The 23,169-nt window shown below is 55.5% G+C and overlaps 3 protein-coding genes across 9 annotated transcripts in view; 2 read left to right on the top strand and 1 right to left on the bottom strand.

Annotated features, from left to right (window-relative positions):
* Positions 1–229: 229 nt before the first annotated feature.
* Positions 230–7,293, bottom strand: RNF25 (ring finger protein 25). Of its 2 annotated transcripts, XM_064661206.1 has the most exons (10): positions 7,220–7,292; positions 7,054–7,128; positions 6,874–6,976; positions 6,712–6,779; positions 5,989–6,058; positions 5,790–5,861; positions 4,922–5,062; positions 4,087–4,176; positions 3,443–3,577; positions 230–3,327 (listed from the first exon to the last, which is right to left on the bottom strand). In XM_064661206.1, the coding sequence occupies exons 1-10, from the start codon at positions 7,255–7,257 to the stop codon at positions 2,605–2,607; spliced, it is 1,515 nt and encodes a 504-aa protein (XP_064517276.1). In that variant the 5' UTR covers positions 7,258–7,292; the 3' UTR covers positions 230–2,604. The 2 variants fall into 2 exon arrangements, with proteins under 2 accessions (XP_064517276.1, XP_064517277.1); XM_064661207.1 differs by lacking the exon at positions 4,087–4,176 and having other exon boundaries at positions 7,220–7,293.
* On the top strand, positions 6,906–22,966 carry STK36 (serine/threonine kinase 36). Of its 6 annotated transcripts, XM_064661189.1 has the most exons (27): positions 7,350–7,548; positions 7,723–7,828; positions 8,409–8,549; positions 9,207–9,284; positions 9,706–9,836; positions 10,053–10,302; positions 10,688–10,781; positions 10,959–11,128; positions 11,342–11,541; positions 11,621–11,747; positions 11,859–12,002; positions 12,278–12,457; positions 12,678–12,775; positions 13,144–13,249; positions 14,043–14,184; positions 14,464–14,585; positions 15,177–15,281; positions 15,511–15,609; positions 15,807–15,901; positions 16,219–16,282; positions 16,454–16,564; positions 16,699–16,773; positions 17,150–17,321; positions 17,730–17,877; positions 18,085–18,244; positions 18,502–19,242; positions 19,325–22,966. In XM_064661189.1, exons 2-27 carry the CDS (start codon positions 7,745–7,747, stop codon positions 19,487–19,489), a joined length of 4,002 nt encoding a protein of 1,333 aa, XP_064517259.1. In that variant the 5' UTR covers positions 7,350–7,548; positions 7,723–7,744; the 3' UTR covers positions 19,490–22,966. The 6 variants fall into 6 exon arrangements, with proteins under 6 accessions (XP_064517260.1, XP_064517259.1, XP_064517258.1 ...); XM_064661190.1 differs by lacking the exon at positions 7,350–7,548 and adding an exon at positions 6,906–6,997 and having other exon boundaries at positions 14,016–14,585; XM_064661188.1 differs by having other exon boundaries at positions 14,043–14,585.
* TTLL4 (tubulin tyrosine ligase like 4) overlaps positions 19,539–23,169 on the top strand; it is a 25,945-nt gene continuing 22,314 nt past the window's right edge. The window contains exon 1 of the mRNA XM_064661193.1: positions 19,539–19,821. The gene's annotated coding sequence lies outside the window, so the exon portion shown is untranslated. The remainder of the gene's footprint in view (positions 19,822–23,169) is intronic.

Below are 23,169 nucleotides of genomic sequence, written 5' to 3'. Positions count from 1 at the left end.
TGGTGGAGGGGTAGCTCCTGGAGCAGGATTCTGCTGTTGGCATCTCAAACCCTGTGTTTGACCATCTTATAGAGACTAGGTGCCCAAATCCAGCCCTCTTCCCTCAAAGCTGGGGGTCAAAACTGGCCAGTGAGTGACTGGCAAATGTCTCACAGTTGCTGGGGAAGATGTGGGGTGGTAAAGGGGAGCCTGAAGGGCCCGATGCCTCCACACAAGAGCACAGCCAACATCAAACCACACTGCTTGCTTTTAATAGTGTTAATGCTACACACGTTGCCGGTGCTTTTCTGCCCAGCCTGGGGCTTTTGCCAGTTAAAGCCTCACAACAGCCTTGTGAGGTAGGTGGGTGACACAGGCGGACACCAAGCAAGGGGACCCAGGTCAGGGTGCAGGCTCCATTCCTCCCCTCTGACCTAGAGGTTTTGTTTGTTTAGCCCAAACTCATTTCCACATACTGTTGAAAAATGCCCTCTGCTCCAGGCTGACAGCAGTGAGTCAGAGAGGGCCCATCCTAAATCCCTACTCCCAGGAAAAAAATCCTTCCCTCTAACACATCTGGCATTTGACTGAAGTTAACCAATCCTCACTCCAATTTCCATGGCTGAATTCCCTTACTCCAAACATGGCACAGCAGCTTTCCTGCTGAGAGTAAGCCTCGCTCACCAGAGGAAGCCAAGGAGCTTCAGCTGCTGTGAAGGGCAGAGATCTTCCGTGTTTCCTTCAGGACACAATCAAATGCCTTTCTTGGAGCACAGCAGTTTCACAAGTAAAGGCAGAAGGCAGCAGACAAGCACCAATGTCAGGTAAAGTTTACACCTTTTCACCCAAGTGCAGGCAGGCCGTTCCCCCAGAAACCAGCTGAACAAGGACAGAGAGAGCACTGAATTAAAATTAGGGCTGTCTTCAGGAAGCAAGTGCTCAGCCCTTGTCCTCAGCAGGGCACAACATTTGGCTCTCAGATCACCAAGCCCAGGATGGGTTGTGTGGGCTCAGACCAAGGAGGGAGAAAGTCATGCTTTTAGAGCATTAGGGTTGAAAGTAGGGCAGTGTTGGAAATTTAAGCACAGAAGGTTCTCGGGCAGCAGGTTAAACCAACCTCTTCAGGTCAAGGCCAGGCATAGAGTAAGCAGGGCAGTAGGTAAGGAGGACCCAGCCCAGAGAGAGGTCTGTGCACCCTTCATGTGCCAAAGATCAGTCAGGCAGATGTGTGTGCTGCCAAATGCCTGCCCAGTACACACAGCCTTTGGTTTCCTGGGGATCTCACATGAAGTTCTGGCAAGTCCATTGTGGCACTGCTATTTTTGCACTCAGCAGGAGGAAGACAGAAACAACATATGTGTGGCCAAAAAAGAGGTGAGGTGGGGGACAAGGCACAAACAAGTGTGAAGGAATCAGTACTGTCCAGGTGAGGCGAAGAGCTTACACTGAGCCAGGCAAAGCGGGGAGCCCTCTTGCCACCCAGAAGTGCCAGGGGAAGGTCTCTGCCCTGGCTCTGGTTGTAGGGAGCAGGGAGGGGAGTGAGAAATACCAGGGATCAACACCTTTGCTCCAAATAGCAATGAACAGGAGCAAGTGGGCAGAGAAAACAAAGGGAGCAGGCTCTGGAGAAGACCCAATGAATTAATTTAATAGCGTCCCACTTCAGAGACTTGGGATTGCCCTTCACAGCTCTGGAGTGAGACACCATTTAAATTTGTGAAGGAGAAGCAGATGGAACTGCACCAAGTTAGTTTAAACAGCAAATCCTCATTTTGAAATAAGATCAGCTTGAAGATGAAAGGAGGGTAGCAGTATCTAAAGTATTGGGGCATGTCTTCAGGTTGTTGGAAGTGCCAAGACAGCCTGGCCTTAAGAGGGGGATTCCAACAGATACACATCACAAAGCAAAGTGCTTTGAGAGACAGGCTTCCTGGGGAAGTGGGAGACAAGCTGAAGCTGCAGCCAACGTGTTGACTTAAGCTTAACATGGATCTCCTGGCTGGGACTGGGAAGTGTCCTGCATACAAACGACATGCCTGGCCAAGCCCATCAGCTGAACATCGGCCAGGGCTGCAGGAGAAACCATGTTGTCTCCAATGGACAGGGACAACACTTGAGAAAGTGCTCCGAGAAGGAAAGGAGGACAGAGTAAGCTGAGCTGTGCTCCAGGCTGCTGCCCTGGCACAGCCCCATCACTTGGCACCACCATGGCTCCACTGGGACACTGGCTTCCAGGGAAGATCTTGCCCCAACTCTGGCTCTGCCATGGCACCATGCTCAGTCCACTCACTCTGTAGGTGTGCACGTTTCTTGGCAGCTCACATATAGGGATGATGGCTGGAGGTCCCCATTTAAGGCTACCTGTCCCCTAGGTCTTCTGAGATCAAGGCTGATATGATCTGTCAAGATTCTGCTTCTCCAATGTTGGTGAGAGCCAGCTGCTCACGCCGGGATGCTTCACTCTGCTCATCCCCTGGTGACACTGCCTAGCTATGTCCCATGTGCCATCTGCCTCCTCCCTTTTAAGGGGTATGGTGTCTGCTTGCTACTGCTCTATCAGAGCCTTCACTGTTCTCCCCAGAAATAGCCCTTCCTTCCCCCCAGCCCAGCCCCTCATCATTCCTGCTAGGAGCCACTCTCTTTCTCAAGATGGGCTTCTTGATGTCCACTGGGCCTGAACACCCCTCGCCCTCTTGATGCTCTGGGGTAGGAACCACGCTCCTGAACTCTGGACCTTTCCCACCTCCCACAATCCCAGGGCCTGTGGTGACCCTGCCAGCTGGGAGCTGCTCTGTGGTCGCTGTGGTTGAATGTCAGGTTCTCCTTTTTCTTGCCCCGGGTCTCAGCCCCCTTCTCTGCACTCCATCTGTCCACATCACAGTGCTCCTCTTTCAAGTCCACAGCCTCCATTACTGGTGAGGGATCTTCAGGGCACAAATCTTTTCTTTCAGCCAAGGGAGCAGCCCTGCTTCTACTGTGAGGCTTTGGAAACTCCTGATTGTGCCTTCCAGCAGGTCTCCGCTCTGGTCTCTGGCTGAAGCCCCTGGGCCCCCTGGAGCCATGGAGTGGATGACAGGCTTCTTCTCCTGGTTCTTGCAAGCCACTGCATGGCTGCCTGCCCTGGCCTCTGAGGCCTGGCCTCTCCCCTCTGTGCTTCTCCCTCTTGCTCAGTTGCTCCCTGGGCACTGCAGGCCTCTCAGGCCGCCCAGGTTCTGCCCTGGCCTCCGATGCCCCAGCTGGCTCTGGAGTCGAGGCTTGGCCGGGCGGCTGGGGCACATCTGCAGTGCTTGCACTCACCGGCAGCTCAGAGGCAGCAGCTGCTTGGCCTGGATCCGCAGCAGCTGGAGGCTGAAAGAAAGAGGCCACTGGTGAAGAAAAGGACAGGGGTGTCCCACAGCAGACGACAGTGCTTGGTCCTGCAGCCCAGAGTGCCCTCGGCAGCTCTCTGCCCCCAGTGCCATACCGCCTGGAGGCTGATGAAATAGCGGTTCCTCTCTGCTTCGGGGTCGATGATACCTCCTTTCTCTTGCTGTCTCTTGAAAATTAGGCGCAGTTCTTCCTGGTGCTGCAGCATCTTGGCATCTGGCCTGTATGGCTCCTGAGTGGCAGAAAGCAAGGCAGGGTAAGGGCTCTCTCAACACTTGGCAGAGATAGGCAGTAGCAGGGCTAGGAGCTACTCCCTAAACCCTCCTTTGATTGCACAGTGCCAGGCACCTGCTTCCCTTTGCCACATTGCCAGGCCTACAGATGCACGGGAAATCCCTGGACAGAGGCAGAACATCCCAGTGCAAACCCACTGTTTCTGCAGTGACTGCCTTGGGATGTCCTGCTGTGGGGCGGGATGCAGAGCAGCTACCATCAGGTCACTCTCCTGACCTGATTGTATCCCAATGAGTGCAGGGACATGCCCCATGGCAGAATCACCTCTCCTCCAGCACATCTGCTCACCTCAGGGCTATACAACTGAACCTGCTCTCTGTGAGCTACCCTTTGGATAGGACATCTGGGAGGACCTGAGAGGGCACATTCATTCATCCGTTACAGTGTCACAATTGAAGCTACCCAGTGGTAGCTGCACAGCTGGGCAGGTGAGCCCCCATCTCTTACCAGAGGGTGCTGTGGGGGTGGTGCTGCCTTCAGAGCAGAGAGATCATAGACCAGGGTCTCCCGGCAGACAGGGCACTGCACACCGACTTCCTGCGGGGAGGCAAAAGGTGACAGCAAACCCTGTCTGCGACTGAGGTCATGCACTGCCTGATAAACCTGCCCCTCTTCTGCCACGGTAGGAAAGCCCAGGGGAGTTCCAGCAGCGTGAAAGCAGCCTGGGTCTCAATGACTGCTATGGAAGGTGGCACGCTGGGACTTGTGCTACAGCAGCTGGCTGCTGTAAAAACCACCCCTGTCAGCACCTATGGTTTCAGTCCTCCTTAGCCTAGGATCTATTTTTTTCTGCTTCAAAGTGGAGCATGTCATCTATGCAGCACCTCTTTGAAAGGGTTTGTAGGAAGGAGCATTTGACTGGTTTCATGCTCAGCTCCACTGTTTGCTCTGCAGCTGAAAACTGTTCCAGCACCTGCTCAGGCAGATTTTATCATCCCAGAATGCAGGTGATCATGTTTACCCTGCTGCAAACCCCTGCAGTTCAAGGACTAGGAAAGCAGCTCTCTTTTCTAACTCCTGTGGTTCCAGAAGTCCAAAAATGCAACCCCCTGCCCCCTCCCACAGCATGCACTGACCCAGAGATCCAATAAACCAACATCTTTGGTTGGAAAGGGTCCTTGAAGATCACTTGGTCTAATCCCTGCTCTGATTCTCAGCACAGGTACAAAACTGACTGTGCTGCCAGGTCACACTAGTCCTCATTCCATGTCCCAAAGAGGGTGATACAGATGTCATGAGGGTCTGTGCAGAGGGTGAGGGGAGGGGGCCCAGGGCCTGGTACCTGTTTGGGAGATGGTGAAAGGTGTTGATCTCTCTCCTCCTGCTGCATGAGGATCTCCTCCTCCATGTGCTGGGCATAGCGGGCCAGACAGTGGGAGTGGAAGTAGTGGTAGCATTGGGTCTTTGTGAAGGCTTCTCTCTCCTGTCAAGAAGAGCAGCTTTGAAGGGTTTCTTAGCACAGGGTTGTGTAGCCTCTCCAGCTGAGGTAGGTTTTCACTTCCATGTCAGTGGTGGCAGTGGGAAACTAGTGCTGACTACAGCCACTTAACATCTGCTCAGCTTCATCTCCACTTCTTCAGCAATTACTGGGATGCTGCTCCTTGTTTCAAGTGTTAGAAACACTCTTAATGTCATGATGCAAAGTTTTCATGACTGATTTCTCTGTGTGTGTTTCTGTGTAAGCAGCAATCTTCCCATCTGATGTGTTCTCCTTCCTAGGCAGGCATTGACTGTCCTTGCAATTCACACAAGATCAGCTCCCCAGCCCTCACAGACCTCAGTATCCATCACACGTGGATGTGTTCCAGTCCCTCCTGACCACCTGTGTGCTGAACTCCAGGTGAGGTATGACCTATACAGGGAAGCTGAGATACACCAGCAACTATCCTCAGACCCTACCCACTTCTTTGGAGATGCTCTGACATCTCTTGCTGCCCCTGTGCCATTTCTGTAGATGATTATTTCAGGCCGATGGGGAGAGTAGCGTGTATCGCCCTCCGAAGGCCCACGTGCAGGTGGATCACCCACAGAATGGGGGCAGGGGCCTGCTGGGGCGCACCCTGGCCCCAGGCTGATAACCCAACCCCAGGCTCCCCATTCTCTTGCCTCACTTCCCAGTCAGCTTGCAGGGCCAGGAGACACATGCCTACCTGGAATCCATAAAGGCAGATCACACACTGTCCATGAGGAATGTTGTTGTCAGTGAGAATCTCCTTCCCCTTCTGTGGAAGCATTAAAGCAAACATTTTACTCACTGGCCTGCACATGTGCTCAGGGCTCTCCCAACCCCTTGGGCAGCCAGGGACCAGTGTCTGTGGCTGGTAACCCCCAACTTCCCCCAACTCTCACCTCAATGAGTTCATAGAGCACCTCTGTCCCCAGCCTGGCTTCAGCAACACTTCTGAGGGTCTGGGAAATCCTACAGCAAAGCAGCAGAAATGCTTAACACAAATTTAGCTACACCTTTTCACTGTCCCACATACCTGCCATCCCGCCATGGTGACATGAGGAACAAACAGACCACTGGCCTTCAGGCTTTGCTTGGAGCACAGGATGGGCACAAGTGCACACACACATTCATGTGTTGTCCTGGCTCCCCACAAGCTGGTGCACAGGAAGCCTTTGACAGGACTTGAAGGAGCAGGTTTGCTGACGGCCTCAGCTTGAGCTCAGTTTTGGTGAATCCCAGGCTTTGTTTATCTGATGGCAGTCCCTGAGCAGGTGTGGTGGGAGCCGCTGGCAACACATTCCACTGCACCAAGGACCGGAGCACAAAGGCAACAACAGGCTGTCCCACCTCTGTCAGAGCAGGACCAGCAGCTTCCAAGGCTCCAGGGATTCAGATTACATTTCAAGGGGACCACAGGGCAACAACTACAGGGTGGACCCCTCAGTGTCAAATTCAGCAGCAGTGGCTCCCATGAGATTTAGGACAAAGAGATTTAGGGACCTGTATCCATCCACTAACCAGACATGGGATGTCATGTGATTTAGTGAAGGGTTTTCCATAAGTTTTGCCTCCTGGATCTCTGGAGGAAAGGATTACCCTCTCCCTGCCCTCCTGGCACTCACTTTTGAATTTGCTCATCTGACAGGCCCCGCGGGTTCCTGATGGAGATCTCCGGTGTTTCATTAGGATACTAGGAAAAAAAAGAGAAACGCCCAAAGCACAACAGGAAAGGTGGAGAGGCCCTGGGCGGGGAGGAGCAGGGGCGAGAGGGGCGGGCAGCCTACCTGCGGGGGCACGGAGAGCACCAGGGTGAAGCGGACGTACTGGGAGTCTTGGTCCTCGGCCGTGGCGGGGTGCAGGGTGATGCTGATCTCCCAGGGCTCCCACCTGGAGGAGGGGCAGGCCGGGGTGAGCGGGGCGGCGCCGGGCCGGGCCGGGCCGGGGATGTGGGACGCGGGACATACCTGCCGCGGCCCCGCGCCACCCGCAGCTCCTCCAGGTAGATGGACTCCAGCACCTCCAGCTCCGGCAGCAGCGCCCTGCAGGGACCGACGGGGCAGGGGTCAGACGGCCCCACTGGCCGGGGGGTGCGGGATCGCGGGGGCCCGGGGAAGGTGCAAGGGGTGTTACCAGTCCGCCGCCTCCGCCTCTTCCCCGGCCGCCGCCATCGTCCCGCTCGCTCCGGAAGCGGAAGCGGGGAGCGCGTTGCCAAGCGACGGCGCGGCGGCGGCGGGTGTGGGGCAGGAGCGGAGCAGGGCGAGGGCCATCCCGTCTCGTCCCACCGCGGGATTGCTGCGGGGCATCGGCAGGGCCCGTCCAACCCCAGGGTTGCTGCGGGGGCATCGGCCGGGGCTCGAGGCTTGTCCTGCCCTGGAGCCGGTGGGCACGGACGGAGCCTGGCGTGGGGGTGGGGAGGGCGATACCCGCCCAAGGGACCCGGCCCCCGGTGCAGCACCGCGGTGAGTGGGAAAGCCCCGTCCCTCGGAATCTGGGATCGCAAGGGGTGCAGCGCTGCCTTCCCAGCGCTGGCACTGCCCGGCTCCATCGCGGCTGCAGCCGGTGCCCCATGGCAGCCCGTGGCGGGGGGAGAGAGGGCGAAGCGCTGCTCCTCACCATCCGCTTTGCCTCGGCAGCTCAGCGGCCCCGGCCCGAGCGATGGAGCGGTACCACGTCCTGGAAATGATCGGCGAAGGCTCCTTCGGGCGCGTGTATAAGGGGCGCCGGAAACACAGCGCCCAGGTGAGGGGAAAGGACCGGAGGTCTGCTCTGTGGTGCCGGGGGCTGATTTCTGGTGCCTCTTTGGTTCTAAGGCTGTGCCAGGCCTTTGGGACTCAGCACCGATTCGGGTTTCTGCTGACATACCTGGCCAACTCCTGATGTCTTTGTGGGCCAAAAACCTGGCCACAATATTGCCAGCGTGGTCTAGAAGGTTCCAAATAAAGGGCAATAATCGCTTCCCTGCAGCTTCTTTAGCCTAGGGTGCTGCCAGTGCCCCTCACTGCCAGAGCACACTGCTGGCTTGTGTTAGGCTTGCTGTCCACCAGCATCTCTAGGTTCTGTCCCATGTTTCTGGAAGTCCTGATTTTATCTGTGTTCACTGACCTTTGCCTTAAATGCCAGTGTGAAAAGTAGTGTGAACACCAGTACTTATGTGCAAGGACCTGAGGAGAGTCCCAGCTCCAAGTGGTCCATTCAACAAATGTCTTGTTCAGTGTGCTCAGCTGGAAAGTGCAGAGTCCGATTACGGTTAAAAGCAGCCTTTGCCAGGGTGGGCTTGACCAGAAGCCTGATCTAATCCCAGTTTTTCCTACTTGAAAAGGTGGTGGCCTTGAAGTTCATCCCCAAGGTGGGGCGGTCTGAGAAGGAGCTGAAGAACCTGCAAAGAGAAATTGAGATCATGAGAGGCCTCCATCACCCCAACATCATCCAGATGCTTGACAGCTTTGAGACTGATAAGGAGGTGAAGGGGACCTCTCTGGGCAAATGCTTTTGCTCGACTGTGCCAGGGTCCCTGCTGTCCTAGGGACATCTTTTCTCGGGAGTTGCTGGTGACACCATCCCAGGGTCTGGTTAGTGTTTTTTAGAGCCCTCTGGGATGTGCTGTGTGGGCTGCACTAGGTTATATGCAGAGGAGAAGGAGATGACTAGGGGAATGCAAGATGAGTGGTTTAAGATTACAGGATGAGGATGACTCTTCAGTCATCTCATCAGTCTTTTCAGAGACTGGCTTTTCACTGATTTATACTCTCGTGGAGGTAATAGGATAAAAGGACTGAAGACTGTGCAATGGGGCACGAGGGCATGAAATAAAGTAATTGGGCAGCAGATTCAAAACAAGCTCAAGGGAGTGATTCTATTCACTGGGTTTGGGAGTACTATTCTAGGTTTGTCCTATCCTTCTCTCTTCCCTTGTTTTTGCTGGCTGTACAAGATACAAGACCTCTGCTAAGTGCCAGGCCCTTGCTGCAGTGCAGCCATGAGGGCTCTCTTCCATCCCAGGTCCCAACCCAAGCTGATGGACTGTGCACAATGACAACCCAGCACCCCCCTCAGACTTCCTACTCTGCTCTGTCCTGGTCCTCAGGGCCTGATCTCACCATGCTGCTCTTCCCTTCAGGTGGTGGTGGTGACTGACTATGCAGAGGGGGAGCTTTTCCAGATCCTGGAGGACGATGGGAGTTTGCCTGAGGACCAGGTGACTGTCATGGTGATGGCCATGCAGTGTTTGCAGGTTGAAGAGAACAGGATTTGTCTGCCTGCAGGCAGAGGGTCTCTGCTGTGAGCCAGGACGTGTCAGGAGGGTGAGGGTGCCTCCGGAGCTTTACCTGGCAGAGTTTCTGAAAAGGATGAAGAGGGAGCCAAGTTGCACCATGGGACAGTGGGGTCCTGCAGGGACCTTGGTTTCCTTGTTCCCTCTCCAAGTGCTACAGCACCAGACTGCTGCCTTGGCCATTGGCCTACTCCGAGGAACTGCTGGCCCACAGCTGGGGTTGGTCCCTGCCCCAAGAGGCCAAGAGCAGAAGTAGGGGTACTGGGGGAGCCAGGCTGTTAGGGACATGGTTGTGCCAGCGGGTGGCACCGTGGGACACAGTGTGAGGCTCCCGTGTCTCTGGCAGGTCCAGACCATCGCTGCTCAGCTGGTCTCTGCTCTCTATTACCTGCACTCCCACCGCATCCTGCACCGAGACATGAAACCCCAGAACATCCTTCTGGGCAAAGATGGTGTTGTCAAGCTCTGTGACTTTGGGTGAGTGCTGGGGGCCAGCTTGAGGGGGATACTTGGCCTTAAGGCAGCCAAGAGGTGCAGAAGGGGGCCGGATTCTGTGGATATTTAGAGGTTAAGCAGAGAGGGAGGATTTTGTCCTCCAGGGGGAAGAAGTGTTGGTAAACTCATAGGGAACTCCCTGGGAGCTGCAATGGATGTTTCAGCCTGAACTTGCCATCTGTGCTTTGCTCTGAGCAGGTTTGCCCGTGCCATGAGCATCCATACCATGGTGCTGACCTCCATCAAGGGCACCCCACTGTATATGTCCCCTGAGCTGGTGGAGGAGCGGCCGTATGACCACACAGCAGATCTCTGGTCTGTAGGCTGCATCCTGTATGAGCTGTTTGTGGGCACTCCTCCCTTCTACACCAACAGCATCTTCCAGCTTGTCAGCCTCATCGTCAAGGACCCTGTCAAATGGCCCACGGCCATGAGCCCGGTGTTCAAGGTAAGGGCGAAGGCCCTGTGTGCAGGGTGAGCTCTGTTAATACAGCTTTGGCCTTGCTTGCTGCCCTGGTGAGTCACTCTTAGCTTTTATGCCCCTAACAGGGACTTTGGAACATAGACAAGGGATGAGAGCTGGGCCTCCTGAGAGGCAGACCCTTATCACTGCTGTCCATAAGCTGGGAAACTGGGGCCAACAGCAAAGGAGTGATTTACTGGACTGGGAAGGGAAATGTCTTCCTGTCTGCCCTAAGCACTAGAGCTACTTGTTTCCCAGAGCCAGGCAGGGAAGGCAGGCCTCCTGGGTGCCCTCACTGGGGGAGACTGGTGGGTACACTGTGCACACTGGTGCATGCTGAACATGTCTCAGTGATCCTGCTGTCCTGTAGAGCTTCCTTCAGGGACTACTAATGAAGGACCCCCACCAGCGTCTGTCATGGCCAGAGCTGCTCTCTCACCCATTCATTGCTGGACGGGTTACTGGTGAGTATCTGCTTTTTGCAGCACTGGACAGGTCCGTTTCCTCCTACTACTGCCTGGAGACTCAGAGGACCGCCCTTCCCTGCTATTTTTACTATCCTAGTCTTTGCCTCCCTCCTCTCAGCTTTCTCCAAGCACTGACTCCTAGCTGCTTATGAAGTTCTCTTCTCACCTCCCCAGTGATCGATGACACAGAAGAGTGTGGGATCTCAAACCCCTTTACCACAAAGCTGTCCCCAGAACTGCAGGCCCTGAAGGAACAGCAAGCCCATTCCCTGGTCCCCAGGAGCAGCCAGTCCAGGATCCTGAGAAAGGCCCAGCGGAAGATGGTTGAAGAGGCACAGAAAAAGGTGGAGGAAATTGGGGGGTTCTCCTGGCTATGTCCCACAGTCGGGGCAGAGGAGGAGCACTGAAATGGGCCCTGGGGGAAACACATGAGTACATGGGTCAGGCTGGGGTGTCAGTGACACACAAAGCGGGATGTGGGGTGCACAGGGTGGTAGGGTCTAGGAGACTCATCTGTCTGATTAACTGCCCTGACCAAACTTCTCTGCCATCATCAGGGGCAACTGAAGGCAAGTGATGCATCTATGAAGGACTCTGGCAATGGACACCCCAGGCATAGACCCAGAACAGGTCCAGGCAAGGCAGCCCCTGAGGAGGGGGAGCCACTGGCTGCCTCCAATGAGAATAACTCTGGTCTCCTGCAAGGAAAGAGCAGCATGGCAGAGTGGGAATTGGAGGAGTCTCTTCCTGACCCATGGTGAGAGAGGGCTGAGGCTGGGGCAGGAGGAAAAGGGGGAAGAAAGGTCTTTCACTGACTGTGTTGTTTCCTTGGCCAGCCAGCACAGCATCTCTCGAGACTATGAGCAAGAGTTTCCTGGAGCAGGTACCCCTCCACAGCCTGATGCTGGCAGGGCAGAGCCCCGGGGCAGGCGCAGCATTGAGGCCGTGGACCTGGAGAGTGAGGTAAGACAGTGTCTTGAGGTGGGGACACCAGGACCTAGTCTCCAGGGGCTGGTACAGAGACCCTGGGACTGGCAGAGTCTGTGGCATCAGTCCTCTCTCCTCCATGGCTAGGAGCTGGAGAGCGATGAGGAGTGGCAGCACTTGATTGAGGCCACTGAGCCCTCGGCCATGCAGCTGAGCACACCTCTGAGCCTCCTGAGGGACCCAGCCTTTCAGCACCGTGTCAAGGACTGCCTGGCAGACTCTGCTCAGCAGGTAAGTGATGGCAGTAAGCTGGCCCAGACAGCTGTAACTGGTGACATGGATGCCGCCTTCTTCCCCAGGATTGGGTTCAGAACATCTGGAGAGTCCTTAGTCCAGCAAGCAAAAAGATCCCCTGCTTCTCCAGGAGTTGGAGCTGTCTTATGCACTTAGCTTGCCATCTGCGACTCTGCTGTCCCCTGCATGAATGCTTGAGGGGCTGCCCCATGGCTGATGGAGAGGCCAAAACCACTGCTAATTATGAGCTCTTCTGGCTTCTCCATGTCCAGGTGCTGGAAGGGATGCTGGAGGGCGCCTCCTATCTCCGTCCTGTGCTTCATGTTGTGGGGAACCTCCTGGCTACCCGGTGTGACTCTGAGCTGCTGGACCACTTCTGCCAAGAACTGAATGTGCCTCTGTCCCTGCTGTGTTTAGCCAAGCAGATCCTGGAGAGTGGTTGCACCAAGCAGGTGGGTATAGGACCCCAGAGAAATTCAGGCTCCTTCCAGCCCTGCAGAGTGCTGGTGCTGAGGAGGCGCTGGTGTCCTGCTGGAGCTGGCTCACAGGACTGGTGCCTCTTCCAAGCATCCTTGAGAAGGGAAAGGTTCTGGCAGGGAAGGATCCTATCACAGTGGTGTGGGGATGGCCAGCAGACAATCCCCATTTGCTGTTTTTTTCTGGATCCTGCAGCAGCCCTGGTGTATCACTGTGCTGACAGACCTCCTCATGGTGACCACAGTTTATTTCAGCAGTGAACGCAGCCTGGAGGAGAGTGGGCAAAAGGACAGGTAAGGACAACCTTCTGTGCCCTGAGGTCTCTTGTGGCCACTTTGGGGACCCAGCAGTAAGCAGGAGGGTAGTGTTCATACTCTGCACCCGGAGTCATCTCTGAGGGGAAGCATCATGGACTAAGCACCTCATGCCAGATCGCTGTGCTCACAGAGGAGCACTTTCCTTCAGTGGGACTAAGGGGAAGGCAGCTGTGCTGTCCACAGTAAGTGGACACACAGTCCAGTTGTGCTGCCCACTAACAGAAGCTCACAGTGTGTGTGCTGCCTGCCCCATTAGCCAGGGCCACATGGGCCTGGCCAGATCCTGTCCTCGTAACCAGGGGCCATGATTCTCCACTCTCATCTGCCCCTGCTGCTTCCCCCAGCCTGCAGACCTTCCAGGAGAGTGCTGGCTGCTTCCTGGCCCTGCTGCCGGAGCTGCTGGCTGAGCCAGTCGACAGTGAGATGAGACTCTGCCAGCAAAGCCTCCTGGTAAGGGTGCCCCCATCTCCCTCCTCCCCACCCTTTTCTGTAGGGACAGAAGGTGTGGGGCTGTCTCTGTAATGTCGAGGGGATGCAGGCTGAGGACCCTTCTCCTAGCTATGGGTCTGATGCATTCTTGTCAGGGCAGGCTGTGTCACCCACTGTCTTCACCCACTGTGGGGGATTGCATACAGAAAGGAGGTCTCTGAGGGGGCACCTTCCCTGGCTTTGCCATTCTGGGGTAGCTTTACTGGCTGAGCCAACAGCAAGTGCAGTCCCTGATACACACCCTGGCACAAATGGCCTTGTGGCCAGGCAGTGTCACTTCACCAGATGTGTCCCTTGTTCTGCTACTGAAAGCTCTGCTGCTGGGATTGTGCTGGGTGGGCACAGTGTTGGAGTATGATTCACATGTGACTCAGGCAGCAGATGTGTACAGGCTTGTATTTGGTATCATCTTGCTTTTAGTCTTTTTTTTTCAGGCTGTATGTTTTAGAGCCAGAGGAAGCAAGAGTAAAAAGAGCTCTTGCTCTTGGGTAATGCGTTGGGTGTGCTCTGCCAGGCTGTGACAGGTGTGGAGGGACACATGCTTCCATGTGTACCCCTCACTTTGCCAGCATGCAGCCAAAATGTGGGTCCCATACTGTAACCTGGCTGGAGAGGACAGTTGGAGGTTCCTGAAGCTCCAGCACGAGTCCTTCTCCCATCTCTGCTGTCCTGCCACAGCCTCCTCCTGCGCTGTCCTTCTCTCTCTCCTCCCACATTCATTCTGCAGTGGTGGCAACCCCTGTGTCTTCCCCAGTGCTTCACCCAGCTCTGTGAGAGCCTGGATGCGACAGACCCCTCCATCTCTGCACCCTTCTACGCCAGCCTGCGAGAGGAGCATCAGACACTGCTGAACAGACTCCTTCACGGATCCATCTCAGAGCAGCCTGCTCTGCGAGGTAGCATGGTAGCAGCTCACCACTTCTTCCTGGGGTTTCCCTTCTCTCTCTCTTGCTCTTGGGCTTCATCAAAGCACTGGCAGCCATTGCAGTGCTGTTGGCCAGAGAAGGTGGCTGAAGCTTATCTGCCCAGACCCCTACTGACCAGGGCTCTTCTCTCCCTTAATCTCAGATCTCACCCTCCTCATGTCATAAGCTTTTCCTCTCTTGCCCTCCAACCTCATCCTGCTGCCTCTCAACACCCTCAGCACATGACTCCCAAGCTCTGCCCCTGCGTAGGTGCAGCGATGGAGGCCAAGTCAGACCAGAGCCCATGTGTGGCAGACCTCTTCATGGCTGCACTGGCTGCTGCCTGCAGTATCCCCCTGGAGAGGAACAGCTGTCGGGAAGCCAAGCAGCAGGTCAGACCAGCTCTCTGTACAGGGTGAGGAGGTGTGGTCCCCACAGGGCAGTAGCCCTTTCCAGGAGGATTTCTTTCTCAGCAGTGGAGTGGAGGGCTGGGATCCTGTGCCTTTGATGGCTGCAGGGCTGGCTTTTGCAGGCTAGTCCTCCCAGCTGAGCTTTAGGAATCTAAGGATTCTTAAATCAATTGAGAGACTTAAACTTAGCCCATCTCACAGTTCAGATCCTAAGTAAAGAACTAGGCAATACAGAGAAAACATGAAGAATTCTTATATGACAGTGATATAAACTGTAGGAAATCTGAAATTGAATGGACAATAAGAGGGAAAACAACTACAGATTAATATTTGATTCTTTACCTCAACTCTGAGTCAACAAGGAGGGAAGCAGAGGAGGAATCTCACCTTGCTTAGCTCTGGGACTGTGCATCAAAGCCATACTGGGTTAAGGCAGGTGGGGATCCCTTTGTGAACACAAGCAACACATAGGAAGCAAATGCCTTCTTTCATTAATTTGTTGCTAGCATTAAACTCCTTAAGTCTGTGCAGTGCTTCAGGTGCCTAGGGTGCAAAACAGGCTGATTTCTGCAGGTCGCTCAGGCAGTAGCTGAAAAGCTTATGGAAGGAGAGAGCCAGCAGCTTGGGAAACTGCTGGGAAGACTGGAGCACTCAAGCTGCTCGTTGAACGTACTGAAGGTAATGGCCCCATCCTTTTATCTGGCTGTGCCCAGAGACACCTTGGCTCTGGAATTAGGAATATGGGGAAGGGGGAACTGTGGGCTCAGGCCTTAATGACTCCCATCTGCCTGATGTCAGTTGTTGAATAAATGAGCCCATGGTAGCCATGGGATATGACTGGAGTGGGCCTGGTCAATTTGTTCCTGTCCCCAGGGGTTGGTATGCATTTCTCCCCTCTGCCTCACAGATCCTCTATGCTGGCTGCCATGCCCACCCAAGCCTGTGCCAGCACCTGGGAAGGAGCCAATGGCTGTGGGGTTTCCTCATGCAGCTCTTGAAGAGTGAGGTAGGACTGACCACAGCCTGGTGGGGTGGTGGGGTAGGAGTGTGGGCAAGCAGGACACATTCCTCCGAGCACAGTTTGCACCACTGTAGTGTGGGGAGAAGAGTTTAGGAGAGTGCAGTTCTCCTCCGGGGCCCAAAAACATCCCCTCCTCCCCTTGTACCCTTGGTGTTCCACTGTGACTCCTGCTCCCTTGGCAGGTCCCCTTGGTGGAGGTGGCCCAGGAGGCAGCCTGTGAGGCCTCTGTGTGCCTGCTAGCCCTGCTCACTCTGCACTTTCAGGCTTCCCCTCCCAGGTAAGCACGTGCTTTCACTCATGGGTGGGAGAGGAACATGCCCTGCCCTCAATAGCCCTCTGTCTCTCACTCTGCCCAGAGCTGGGATCCTGCTTCCACTGATCCCTCCAATCCGGACACATCAGCAGAGTGCTGGGCAGTGTGGGTGGGTGTTGGGGATGCAGTGAGAGGACCCGGTGTGGACAAAGAGGTGCTGTGAACCAGGGCTCCTCCTCAAAATGGCTGCTTCCAAGCCCTGGGGGTGTTTGAATGCTGCTGCTCTGCACTCTGTGAAGCTGTGGGAACATAGCGCTTTTCTCCTGGTCCCTGTGTTTCAGGCTTGAGGAGGTGGTTACCTTGGTTGTGGATCTCATCACGCAATCTCCTGTTGTCTGCCTTGTGGTAAGCTGCCCCCCATACCAGAGCCACCACTGAGAGCCCTGCAGAGCCCTACATCACATTTGGGTCTCACCATTCCTCACTCAGGGTGGGACGAGGCCGTGGGATGAAGGGTCAATACTGACCAAGTAGATGGGAAAGTCACAAAGGTGCTGAGCTCTCCCTGTCCCACAGGGTGCTGCAGCATTCCTCCTGGCACAACTCAATCAGCATGGGGTGGCCTTGGAGCTCAAGGGAGAAGAGGTCCTACCAGTGGTGACAAATGCGCTGACAACACCTGCTAAGGTATGGGATGGGGACAAAGAAACTGGGGAGCCATGCACACCCCACTGTGGAGGTGTGCAAAGAAGGGTGCAGGTGTGGTGCTGCTGCCCTCAGATCCAGCACCCAGATTCAGCTTGTCCCCCACTCTCTTACAGCTGCAGCTCCCCCTGCCAATGGGTGCTGGTCTCTATGATGGGCTCTTTTTCCTCCTGCTGAAACTCCTTGCTCAGGTACCAGTCTGCCCATCTTCCTTTGCCTGGTCCCTGCCAAAAGGTGGGGTGTCAAAAAGACCTGAATGTGGATTGGTAATGAGGTTGAGGCAAGCCAGAGAACTGTGGAGCTTTGGCTGAGCTGTGCAACCCATGAAAGTCACCTAATGTCCCTGAAGAGTTGATGGGAGAGTGGTAGGCAGGGAGGGATGATCCATGGGCACACTGGAGAGAGAAGGCAGAGATACCCTGGGACTGACACTGTTGGCAGGTACAGCAGGGCCCCTGGGCCATGGCCATCCAGCCCTGACCTTCCCAGGACCAAGGGGCTGGCAGAGCCATGGACCAGACCACATGGGGGCCCATAAGGGACCATGATATCTGCCTCTAACTCTAGGAGGATGTGGCCATGGAGCAGGGCTTTGCCTCCTCAGAGCTGTGGAGCCTGGTCTGGCATTGTGTTGCTGTGGTGCTTCAAGTGGGCAGTGACAGGGCAGCGCTGGAGGGAGAGCCCCCAGGGGCAGGCCACCCCATGGCAGAGCCAGACTGGAACCTCCTTTCCCCTCAAGGTAGGAGCTGCAGGACAGCAGGACATCTGCCCTGGACCCTGCTGCACATCCTGCTCTCAGACTTGCCCATGTCCATCCCTGTCCGCATCTGTTCCCTGAGGCCAGAGGGCCCAGGTGGCTTTTCTTGAGGATTGCAAATTGTCCTCTGGGGAGAGAGGACTTGGCTGGCCCATGCTGTGCCCAGTTGGCAGCAGCTCAGCTGAGCTGGCCATGGAGGAACAAAAAGGGTATCTGTGCTGCAGGGAACGTTCACCCTGGCAGATGTGACCACTGGGGTGGAGATTTTTTGGTTTCGGGCAGGGAAGCACAGAAGTAACCGTGGAGCAGCCTTGAGGCAGTATAGACACAAGAGAGGAGACTTTTCAGCCTTCCCTAGCTTTGCATCTCTGCCTGTTGTTCTCCTTGCAGGCACCCTGCTCTTCCTCAGCCTGGCCCTCTGCATCTTCACTCGTGAGTCGCACCAGTGCCTGCCTCAGCTCACCCAGTCCCGTGGTGTCCTCATGGTGACCCTGAAGAAACTGGTGTCCCCCAGCTTCCTGGAATGCCTGGCACAGACGTGAGTTGTGGCAAGGGCTGAAGTGGGCAGAGCTCACCTACTGAATGGGGCTTGGACATAAGCAAGCCAAGGGCAGAGAAGTTCCTGACCTGGCACTTGCAGAGCCTCTCCTTAGTGCCTGGTGTGGGGAATGCCCTCTGCCTCTTGCCCTGTCGTTTTTCTGATTACCTCTGTATTAAACCCTCTCTCTCTCTCTAACAAATTCAGGCAAGCAGGAGAGGATGGGGACCCTGAGGTTGTCCCAGCTGTGGTCATCCAGGCCTGCCAGCTCCTCTGTTTCCCTTTTGCCCTGGATGTGGATAAAGACACCTTAGCACTGATCATGGAGGCTATGAGAGACACCCAGATCCCTGCCCAGCTGCTGCAGGTATCTTCTTGGCACTGTGTTTTTCTTCTCCCCCATACTGTGGAGACACCTCCCCACATTGCAGCCCCCAATGTGTGGCACCACTTCATACCATGGTGTCAGTTTCTGCCCACACAGGGATGTCACTTGGGTGCCATGCAACCCTCAGAACAGGTTGGCCTGCACTGACCTGCTGGCCACCTTCAGCTGTTGCTTGGCTTGGCTCAGCTCACACAAGTGCAGTGCACTCAGCACTGCTGTCTTTCCTTTCTCCTTAGGTCTGCTCTCGCCATCTGCCCTTCTCATTCACGGAGCTCCCTATGAGCCTCTTGTGCCACCTTGTTGTGTCTGACACTCAGGTCATAGACCAAGTGGTGAGGGAAGCTGCCACCTCGGAGCATGTCATTGCCTTTTTCAAATCTGCCTTGTTCTCAGACAACCTCACACTCACAACTGACCTCCTGTCTCTCTTGACCCACGTGGCCCGGGCCTGTTCGGAGCATCTGCCCTTTCTCCAGAGGATCCTGAGGGGCTTGGATGTGGCTGACCAGCCACTGACCTACCTGCTCGGCCACCAGCAATACCTGATACGGGCCAAAACGTGCAATCTGCTGGGCAACCTGCTCCGACACGGCTTTCCTGCGGCGCTGCAGAGCCATCCCGGCTGGCTGGAGAGCCTGCTGGGGTGCCTGTCGGACGCGGAGGGCAGCGTGCGCAAGGCAGCCAGCTTTGCTGTGGGCAACGCCGCCGGCCACGCGTCCTGCCCGGCCGGGACCCTGCGCAAGGCCGTGCCCGCGCTGGCCCGGCTGCTCAGCGACCTGCAGGCGAAGACGCGCTGCAACGCGGCCCTGGCCCTGAGCAACCTAGGCCAGCGCGGGGCAGAGCTGGGCGACCTGCTGATCCAGAGCAGAGTTCCCCACTTCCTGCTGCAGGTGGCCTGCCAGGACCCCTGGGAGAGCGTGCGGGAGGGAGCCCTCGTGGCTCTGCGGGTCCTCAGCGAGCACCCCGGGATCCAGCAGGTACTGGACGGGGGACTCCTGGTGCTGTGGGGACAAGGAGCCGTGCTGGTGGGTGACTCCTGTTCTTCTCCTGGCTCCGCAGGTGCTGCTGTCCCTCGGAGCCCCCGACAGGCTGGCCGCGCTGGCTGGCGGCAGCCCCCGGCCGCCTCATGCCCGGCATTGCGAGGAGCTCCTTCGCCGGCTCGCAGCCGTGCCCGGTCCCGCGTGTCCCCGCCGGCTGCCGCCCGGCACCGGCGCCGAGCGGTGACGCCCGGGCATCCCGGCACGGCACCGGCGCTTCCCTCGTCCTCCTCGGGCCCCAGCCCGACCTTCCGTGGAACCCGCGTTGTCCGCCCGAGGGGGACCCTGCCCGGTCAGCTTTACCCGGGGCGCCCCCCGGGGGAAGCCGGTCTTGGAAAAAAAAAAACCGCCCGTTCCTTAAGGAAGCGCCCGTTTCCCGGCGGCTCCCGGGGCTCGCTCCGCCGCGCCGCCAGGGGGCGATGCAGCCTGCGGCGCGGGGGCTGCCGGGAGGTGTAGTCACGTGGGCCTGCCGGCTCCCCATGGTAACGGCGGCGGCGGGTCCGGCGGGTCCGGCGGGCGGTGAGTACGGCGGGGCCCCCCCGGCACCGGGGCCCTGCTCCCCCGGGCATGCGAGTCTCCCTGAGTACCACCCGCAGGGTCCCTCCACCGGGCCATACGACTTTTGACCCCCCGCTGCCTTCCTCCGCCCCTCCTGCCCCACCACCGTGCCCGGCCCCCGAGGAGGCATCGTGCTCCCTCCCGGGTCTCCTCGCGGGGCTGGCCGTGGCCTTGTTCCATTCCCCACTCGGGAGCACTCTGTGGCGGGACATGCTGGGGTTGGCGGCCTGTCAGGCCGTCCTGGAGCAGTACAGAGCATCCTGGTAGCACCTTTGGCCTCAAAGACTTTCACTTGAAGAAATGAGACACAGAGCGTATTCCCCGGGCGAGTGGCAGGGAGTGAGTAGAGCTGGCTCCCCAGCCAGCCACAGCCTCAGGGAACCTCTCCAACGGCACTTGGAGCAGCTGTGAGGCTGGAGCTGGGATTGACCAGGTCGGAGTGGGGCACTGGGGCAGCCTGGCTATTCGTCCTTCCATTGGGGTCTTGCCTTGACAGCTCTTGTGTTGTAAAAAGAAGCCGATGGGTCTGACAGGCGAAAAGCAGAGCTGAGTTGTAACAAGCCTGGAGTGTTTCCTGAATGCCTCCAGGGTCTGGGCTGAGAATGAGGGGCACAGGTGTGTAAAGCCCTGTAGCACTGTTCCAGCCTCCTGTCACCCTGCCTAGCTGGGCTGTGGGTAGCTCATGGGAGGCAGAGTTCAGCTCCACATCAAAACCCTGCCTCCATGACTCCCTGAGATGCTACTTCTCTTGCTCATTGTGGTATGTTCCTCACTGAACAAGCAGGTGACACCTAGTGGCTTCTGAACAGTTTGGGGGAATTAACAGTGAATTGTTGGTCTGATTAGAGTTTTATCTAATAAGTTTTCCTTGATTCTTAGTGTTTGTACCCAGCAGATAGTAGCACTCTGTTCTTGCATTGCTGCCTTGCTGCAGTCGTTAACTTTTGTGTTAGGTGAAGTTTGTTGATACAGATTGGCCCCTCCCACTCCTCACTCATACCTGGGGCCCTTCTCAGCACAGCGGGGACCACATTTTGAGGAGGAGCCGAGGGGACAAATGTCACTGTCCCCAGATAATGGTGCCTGCGTGATGTCGTGTCACCTACACAGGTCGCGCACTTTGGCTGCTGTGCCATTCTGGCTGGGTGTCACTCCTTGGCATTTCCTAGGTTTGTCCCGGGCATCAAGTCTGTGAGTATTTGGCAGCTTCTTCTCAACTTCAATCTCTCTTTCTTCTCCACTCCTGAGCTCTGAGAGATTGCTGTATGGAGTGAGGTTTTTGCAGTGCCTCCAGAGGAATTTTTCCCACTCCTGTCATGGACTTGGAAGTGTCCTCAGCATATATTTGAAAGACAAACCTGGGAACCTTTTTTTCTGGTTGTAGATATGTTTCAGTAAAAAGTATCAAGAGCAGAGGATGGACAAAGAATTTATGTGTTTTGAACTAATTGAGTAGTTCTTGTCTCATTGCTATGTGTTGATATTTTATACTTGTTCCACTCGCTCAAAATCTTCCACTTTTATTTCTCTACTAAAGGGCAGACTGCCTAAGACCAAACAGAGCTGTGCTGACCACCTGTCAGTTCCTGCACTGGTGGCCAAAGTCTTCACAAGTCTTGCTGTGTAATTCTCCTGTACTTTTTCTCCCATCATGAAATCAGTTGCCGTCCCTTCAGTTTGAATCTTCAGGAAGGGGCTTTAGACCTCCTTGGTGAAATGCTGTTAAACACCCCATGGTTTAGCTTGTCGCTTTTAACCCAGACTCGCTTCCCTACTCTTGTTTTACACTGTGGTACAACTGGTCCCATAGCCCATACGATGAGAAAGAATAAATCAGGGATGGGAGCAAGGACAGGCACTTCCCAGCTTCACTGCTGGAGAAACAGAGCTTCGTGGTCCACTGTCATTGTGCAGCGTGTCCACTTTGGGGCCTGGGGAATCTGCCAGGGAGAAAAGTTGATATCCTTGGGGGATTCCACACCCTGCACCTTTTGGCCTTTGCTATGGCCCGCACACTGTCTGGTCACAGCCAGGTCAGCCCTCCTGGTGTGAGCACTGAGACAGCCCTTTATTTTAGATGTCTCTGGTGCACTCTCTCCATGGCAAAGCTGCAGCCCTGGATTGTCTGCCTAACGATGCTGGAGTCCTTCACATCATCTGGCACTGTGCTCCAGTGCCCTGAGAGTGGTGGGAAAGTCCCTTGTGAACTCAAACACAAGAGCCTTCAGTCCCCAGCCCAGCCTGTGTGTGCATGGAGGGAGGCATTTGCTGCAGCACAGGGTGAGGCCGTGGCTGGATTCCAGCTCTTCCACGGCTTGGTCCAGCACCCTGCTGCCCCTAAGGAGGTCTGCCTCCACCTCGGGAATGGGAGTGAACACTGGAGCTATTCTGCTTAGGTAAAGGCTCATTTTGAGCAGCCATACACTTCTCATACCTCCTTTATTCAGTGTGGAGTGCAGTTCAGCACTGCAGCTGTTGAATGGAAATTACTAGCCCCAGCGCAAATTCTGGGCACAGATGTAATCCTAGGATGCAGGTGGAATTTGCTGATGCATCCCCATAGTGGGTGGTTTCTCACTGGTATCTTTTGACCTGAGTGGCCAAGCAAAAACTTGTGGTCTTGATTAAAAGAGAAATTGTCATCCTCTTGTTTTGCACCCAAAATGTGGTTCTGCAGGATGATACTGGAGCTGAGAGGGAACAACAGTGCTTAACTGTGTGGCGAAGCAGCACAACTGTTGGTCCCTGTGCCACTGGCATTTTTGTGTTGGCCAAACTGTCTCTGAGCTGTTTTGTCCTCACGGATGACTTCATGTGGCCAGCAGAACCCTTTGCTCTTCAGCCTGAACTTGTGGGTGAAGTCGGACATTGCTTTGTCTCAGTGTGTGACTGCACTTGAGGCAATTTGTTTCCTGGAGCTGATGTAGGGGAGGGCTGTTTCTGTGCTGTTGAAACAACAAGTTTGTACCTAGCTACCAGGTATTGGAGCAGCTTTGGGCACTCAATCAGTTGGTTTCAGATCAATGGTGTTGGACTTGTTCAAAGTTTTAAATTTTTTTAAAGGGGTACAAACCCTTATTTTGAAATATATTCATTTTAAAACCTACCTGTTTGGTGTTGTTGTTAACTTGCTTGTTCAAGCTTTAATCAAAAGCCCCAGAGCTTCGAGTGAGAAACTTGGTGTGAACTCGAGTCTCATTTAGAAAAACATGTTATCCCTTTTAATCATAAAGAACAGAAATTGCACCCTGCAATGGCATAGAAAACAATAGCAAGCACAGTTGTCTAACCTCCCCTCCTTGTGACTTT

The sequence above is a fragment of the Pseudopipra pipra genome, chromosome 7 (assembly GCF_036250125.1).
Source record: "Pseudopipra pipra isolate bDixPip1 chromosome 7, bDixPip1.hap1, whole genome shotgun sequence".
Taxonomy (NCBI): Eukaryota; Metazoa; Chordata; class Aves; order Passeriformes; family Pipridae; genus Pseudopipra; species Pseudopipra pipra.
This window is presented reverse-complemented; position numbering and strand designations above follow the sequence as displayed.